Source organism: Maylandia zebra, linkage group LG7, assembly GCF_041146795.1.
Source record: "Maylandia zebra isolate NMK-2024a linkage group LG7, Mzebra_GT3a, whole genome shotgun sequence".
NCBI classification, from domain to species: Eukaryota; Metazoa; Chordata; class Actinopteri; order Cichliformes; family Cichlidae; genus Maylandia; species Maylandia zebra.
Window position 1 is genome coordinate 32,100,477 of NC_135173.1, and position 7,145 is coordinate 32,107,621.

Sequence of the window (7,145 nt, forward strand, 5' to 3'; positions counted from 1 at the left end):
AATCATCAGAAAATTGCTCAGTGGCTGAATGTGATCGGTGAATGTAATTAGGTTGAATTCACATCTTTGTAATTGCCTTAATAACGTAATAACTTGAAAGTACATCTTTTTAAAAGGCCATGAATGCATCTTGATTTAGTGTAGAAAACAACATCCATGGATGTTTGGTGCTTCATGGGCAATATATCAATTTCATCCTAATAAATTCTGAAAATTCAAAAGAAGAACATTTGTGGTTGCTGCAGGGGATGTATTAACTAATATTACCAAGGATTACCCAAATACTTACATCCAACAAAACCATTTTCAGTACTAGTAAGTGAACTGTGCCCTTACGTTTACCTCGAATCAGCTGACAGGCACACACTGTTCGCCTGATATTATACAATCAATAACTGCATTAATGACCTATTACGATAGCTCAAAGCATTACAGCAGCATACGTGCATGTTCTGCCAAAGAAACAGTAAATGACCAGTCATTATCAGCTTCCTCTCACCGTTACCGCCAGAGCAACCCAACCTGGCTCCATTAGCATGCTAATCTAACCACTGATGAAATCAGCATTATTAGATGGTTCTGATGGTGTCACTAGATAAAAACTTAGCAGTGTAGTGGTCCACCTAATTCTCACATCTGTAACTCATGCGACTGGCATTTCTAATAAAAGAACAAATTGGGAAAACCTAAAAAGATTCATTTTAACAGCAGGAAAAAGCAAAAATAAAAACATATGGTGTGGAAAGTTCTGCACATTTTACAATATCCTGTTCCTAGATGAAATACAGTGGATATGAATTCACTGACCTTGAAACAGAGCTTAGAAAATGGTCAGATCACAGTTTGGCAGTTACTGTTTCAGTCATATCACACGTACATGTACAGTCTACTGGGAAGCCTATGTTATGATTACAGTCATTTGACTGTATCAGAAACTCCAAAAGAGCTACTAAACAGACCCTTTTTGTCATGGTCCGGGTGTGTGCCAGTGTGTCTCCCTCCGAGCCGGCATCTCCACCCCGGGGAGGGGCCTCAGTGTTTTGCTGATCGCTCACACCTGCGGGTAATTTAGCCGGGGACTCATAAGGCCAGCGTACTCAATCTCTCTTCGCCAGATTCTCTGCTAACACCACCACACCTAACTGCCAGTCTCCGCCGAAGAGCTCCTACCTGGATATTGGACCATCTGGCAGTCCCACAGGCTGTTTACCCGAATCACCTACCTGCCTCTCTGCCTCCACGCCAGGAGTTTTCGGACTACACACCCGGACCACTCACCCCTCCACGTCATCTCCGACCACCCGTGGCAAGTACGCAGTACGAAGGAGGATTCTGAACGAACAACATATTCATATGTCTCCTTATTCGTATCTGAACGTCTGCACTCTGTTACAGTGACCCTGACCTTTTTCCTGGACCTAATGTGATTCGCTCTCCAGCCCAATCCCCAGAATTGCTGTTCCCTCTGACCAGGACCAGACTGTTACTTAGATTCAGTTGTGGCACGTCGTACTTGTCAAACTCACTTTCCTGTTTATAAATATTTTTGAGTAATTAAATATCATCTTTAAAAACTACTTACATGCTGTTCGGCGTCCTGCATTTGAGTCCTGTCACCCGTCTGAAGCGGCCCCGGCTGTAACAGTTTTACTGTTATCTCAAATGTATATAATGTCAGAAAGAGCAATAACCAAGAGTCTGCACTACAAGCTGGAGGTCTGGATAAATAAACTTGACTTTTAAGTGCCCTCTTATAAAAAATAAATAGGGTTGATGTCTGGTATTTATATGGTAGTCACAGATACTGAGTACTTCAACCCCCCTCCCGTCTCCTTTCTTCAAGGTCTTGTTCTGTGTAAGAGCCTGAATGTCCTTGGAGATGCAGAGCTGATGGACAAAACGTCCTCCTACTTGTCTGGTGACCTCCACACCTGACTGGCAAGACTCACAGCTCACATACTGTGGCTAACTCACCATTGGCCACGCGGGGTAATTGAATCATAATGGAACATTTACCCCGGCCCAGCCCGGCCCGGCTCATTGCCCACAACTCTCTGATGATGCAACAGCAACAACTTCAGTCACAACTAATGTCATCCAGGACCAAGGTAGCCATGAAATTGCTTCCGTCCCCGAAGCTGAACATTTTTTTCTTTTTAACATGAATTTAAACTTCTTGGATGGATCACTCTGAATGGTAATTTGAAAGATTTCCACAGGTAAACCTTTTTCAGCTCCTGGCTGCCTTTCAGATATTTGTCTTATCCTTATCCAACAGCTCTTAGGTATAATGCAATCTGTCCAGTTTGACATCCACTAGGTCACTACCGAGCCACTTAGTGTTACAGCTGGGTTCTGGGTTTTAGTCACATGCCAAAGATTTTTCAGTAAAAATTTCTTTTGTTAGGTTGTTCCAAACAGGTAACAAAGGGGTTGCTGTTAAAGACTTGACCCTAAATGTTGATCAATCTAAGGTTAACATTTTGCATGTCTACTTCAATTTCCTGTGCTTGGAAGAACCAAAAGGCAAAACTTAACACAGAAACTGTAGCATCCAAATGTATGAGACTTAACCTTATCCAAATCCATATTACTTTTGTCCTTATCTGGAGTTTGTGATGGGCTCTATGTTATGTGACACAAGTGATTAGTGGACTAGTCTGCCATTTTGAAGATGTTACAACATTGGTTAAAGTGAATAAGGTCCAGGGACACAGGAATACAAACTGGTGCACAATCGATTGCCAACCACTGGTCAAGAGGAAAAAAATTATATTTTCCAACCAGTTACAAGTTGTTCCTGGAAGCTAATGGCAGTTGCTGGGAAAAAAACTGCTAATATCTTAGTCACTGACAGACTTTTTCCAACTACTCTGTTGTAAAAACTGTTTTCCTTCAAAGTAAAAGTTGCACACTTTGCAATATGTTGGTTACAGCACTAAGGCACAACTTCTACTTTGAAGGCAAACCTTCTCCATGTCCAATTTGTATTGCAGTTACAGTTTTTTCTGATTGCTTAAGCACATTTTTTGTAACTATTGGCTAATTTTGCAAAACTCTACACACAAATAAAAAAACCTGTCACCCAATTATCAAAACATTTGAGTTCTCTTGCAAAAGCGAACACAGCTAGATTAACTCTTCACACCTTCGTAAAAATGGTGTTTCCGTATCAAACAGTACACACAAGCCATCATCTACTAAGCACACAATGCGCCAACTGCACACTGATGGTATGAATACAAAACACATCTGGCTTTTGCTTTCTCTGTATACAGATGTCAATTTGAGGTCACACCTTTGTCATAGTGTCATGTAAACATACAAGGATCCAAACGTCAAGTATTGGTGTTTATTCACACTCATCAAAACCAAGACAAAGTCAGAACACAAAATAGGAATTCCACAAATAAAAGGGGAAAAAAGACAATCAGCCTACATCATGTCGTCTTTCTGGGTCCGGCCACAAAATTTCGTCCACATCGCATGCGATATCCTCCAGTCCAAGGCACCGGGGAAAATATCTCCTTGAATGCCATATCCAGGCCTGACATGATGCCTGGTCAATATCGCCACATGCCTCCTCCATTGCCTGTAAAAGGGCTACCTGTTGATGAAGATGACGGTCGTACACTTTCCAGCGCCAGGCAGAGAAGAACTCCTCGATGGGATTCAAGAATGGAGAGTATGGAGGGAGGTTGAGTGCCATGAAGGATGGATGGTCTGTAAACCAGTTGCGGACCAAAGCAGCCCTATGGAAACTAACATTGTCCCATATGATGACATATCGGGTCTGCTCTGGTCTCTGAACAGCGAGCATGTCATGCAAGGTGTCCAGGAATGCAATAATGTGTGCAGTGTTGTATGGGCCTATGGTTGCATGATGGTGAACAACACCATTTTGGCTTATAGCTGCACACATGGTTATGTTACCACCACGTTGTCCTGGGACATTGATGATGGCACGGTGTCCAATAATGTTCTTGCCACGTCTCCTGGTTTTACTGAGGTTAAAACCGGCCTCATCTACAAAAAGTAGCTCATGTCCCATTGCATCTGCTTCTAGTTCCATCACTCTCTGGACAAGACAAAACAAATGCAACACATCAGGCCCATGCACAGCACTACAGTATGCACTTCCAAATTCAGAACCAATGACACTAGCTTACCTGCACATAGTCATATCGCAGTTGCTTTACACGTTCTGTGTTTCTCTCGAAAGGAACTCTGTAAATTTGCTTCATTCTTATTCTGTGGCGCGCAAGTACACGACTTAGTGCAGAAATGCTTGCACTGTGTATATTTTGAAAGATGGTGTCATCATCCATTATGCGCTGCTGTATTTCACGCAGTCTTATTGCATTATTGGCAATCACCATTTTCACTATATGGGTCTCTTGCTCTGGAGTGAACATTCTGCCTCTGCCCCCAACATCTGGACGTCTAGCAATTCTGTAAAGTAACAATTTCAGTATTTTTGCATGTATGGTACTGTTGTGTTTCTCATTAGAGTATGGCAGTGCTACAAAGTACTTACCGATTCTCATTTCGAAATGTCCTAATGATGCTTGCCACAGTGTAGCGGCTCAGTTTAGGCTGAACACGTTGGCCAGCTTCCCTCAGGGTCATCCCATGGTTGATAACATGGTCCACTATTGTAGCTCTGGTGTCATCAGTTATTCTGTTTCTTACTCTTCTTACCCTTCCTCTTTCCCCTCCTCGTCCTCTTCCTCCAACTTCTTCACCTCCACGTCCTCTCCCTCCTCTGATTCTCACTCTTCTCACTCTTACTGCTCCTTCCATTGTACTCCACATAGACAGCTTACCTGTGGCCTGTTTATAGTGCTTAGGCTGATTGCAAAGTGGACTAATTATCTAAACCTGTTTTCACATGTGAAAGTGTGCCAGACAGTTGGCAAATTAGTGTTAATGATAGCCATACATGTGTATACTTTTGCTAGGAGTGTGTTGGAAATTTGGTAATTGAGTGTTGTGCAGTGAATTGTGCCTACAGTTTTGCAAAGTGTGTGTTACAAAATTGCAAACTGAGTGCAAAGCAGTTTTTGTGCTTTTAGTTTTGCAAACTCAGTGAGTGGTTTTGCTATAAGTCTGAATAGTTTTAGAGATTGTGCTACAGGAATCACAGTTAGGGTTTAAGCATTCAGAAAAAACTGTAATCAAGCTTTACTACCACGTGGCTAGGAGTTAGTGAGTATTTGCAGGTATAAACGAAAAACTGAAGGTAACCGTGGAAACCTGTTAGTAACCTCCAGGAACCACTACCAGCCATGTCACACGAACGCATGGAGGACATGGAGTGTAGACTCAGCAAAAGTCTAATTTTTTAGATTATATTGCATATTTGACGCTGGCAATAAAATATGTTTAATGTTAGGGTAGTCTGCGGGAAATTATTTCAAATCAGCTCAATCACGGGCGTATGTATTATTAAATCCACGTCTTAGGATACCATTATTTTTGAACAAAAAAAAGAGCACAAATAAAGAATAAAAGTTACTCCTTGTAACTGTTGTTCAGATTTGTCCAAACTGAATTCCACACACATATATTTTCAGACTATCTCTGTCTGCATCTGAAGGGGGTAAAAACAGCTGTCCAGACATAACAGTGTGTGTCCTGACAGTATGGGAATGGCTTCTATCTGAGGCAGTTTCAGTGGTAATCTGAGTCTTGCATGCACACACACACACTCTCTCACTCTGTGGACTCACAGAGTACATCTACCATTCGTAAGCCTTGCAAACATCTGGAAAATGCAGGAAATGTCTTTGTGTAAGCAAAAAGTAGCACCCATGCCAGAATAGAATGAAAAAGTGCTGTACACTTCCACTAGCACCATAATTTCACACTCAGAATTCAGGCGCTCAAATAAAACTGCCCGGGGTAAATATAGTGCACTGGATCGTGAATGGGGAATAGCTTCAAACAGCCTGTATCAGCCACAGCCACAAATGTTTCCTGCAGGCATTCACTAAGGGCAAAGCTCTATTTTTGGTACCCTTGGTGTCCCTATCTCTCACAGATAATCCAGTAATTCTGTGTATGATAACATTTCACTTTGAATTGGGCTATAATGCATAATGACCATGTTTGATAGAGACATTCAGATGATTTCTTTCTTCTTCTATACACTTGCAGTGAGGCAGTTTTTTCTGCTATTGGATAATTTACTGTGTTGCCAAGTATAGTTAACCCTGATATGCATAGATACAGCATCCTGTGAAACTCCCCCTTTATTTTTAGTTAAGTACTCAGCTCCCTGATATGTCCTTTAAAGCTGACCTGCGATGACTTTCCTCATTTCCTGTCATGCATTTCCTGTTTCAATTTCATGATAATACTAAACCTTTTCAAAGGTGTATGCAGTGGTTCCCAAACTTTTTTCGCTGGGCCCCCCTTTGTTTTACAGAAAAATGTTCGCGCCCCCCTCGCATGCGCGCGCACACACACACACTAACACATCCTCCAACCACACACACCCATATTTGCTCAATTGCAGTTTATTTCACACCTCAAACATTTAGTAAACAATTAAGCAAATACAAGTAATCTGCAGGTAGTAAGAAAATAGACTACTAACTCTTTTACGCTACGTCCGCACCTACACGGGTATTTTACAAAACGCAGCTGTTTCATCCACACGTAAACGGCGTTTCGAATCACCGAAAACGGAGATTTTTTAAAACTCTTTTTTTGCGTTTATGTGTGGACGAGGAATACAGAGTTCGTCATGCAACGTTAAAGGAATGTACCTTTTTTCACGTCGGCTGTGCGCCACGTTATTGCTTACATAAGAGGAATTGCAGAATGGCAGATAGTTAGATTAACAGTATTTTGTCTCTATCTTCAGGTTTTACACGCTTACATATAAACACGCAGTTACTGTCCCTCCATTTAGAAAGGCAGAGGCATGGTGTAGTTATTATTTTCCTGTGTAATAATATTCAACATAGCTATCAAGAAATTTTTCAAAATAAATGCCTCTCTGTGCAAAATGGGTTCAAAAACATGAACAGCTGTGGGATACTGTTTGTCCGTGATTTAGACAAGGGGAACAAATCGTGGCAGGATCAGCCTGATATTATTTGTATCTCACTGTAACTTTACTGTATAAAGAGCCAACA

At 41.6% G+C, this 7,145-nt stretch overlaps 1 protein-coding gene across 1 annotated transcript; it reads right to left on the minus strand.

Annotated features, from left to right (window-relative positions):
* Window positions 1-3,356: 3,356 nt before the first annotated feature.
* Window positions 3,357-4,702, minus strand: LOC143419676 (uncharacterized). Its single transcript, XM_076887065.1, has 3 exons — window positions 4,538-4,702; window positions 4,170-4,452; window positions 3,357-4,078 (listed from the first exon to the last, which is right to left on the minus strand). Exons 1-3 carry the CDS (start codon window positions 4,627-4,629, stop codon window positions 3,431-3,433), a joined length of 1,023 nt encoding a protein of 340 aa, XP_076743180.1. The 5' UTR covers window positions 4,630-4,702; the 3' UTR covers window positions 3,357-3,430.
* Between the last annotated feature and the right edge of the window lie 2,443 nt (window positions 4,703-7,145).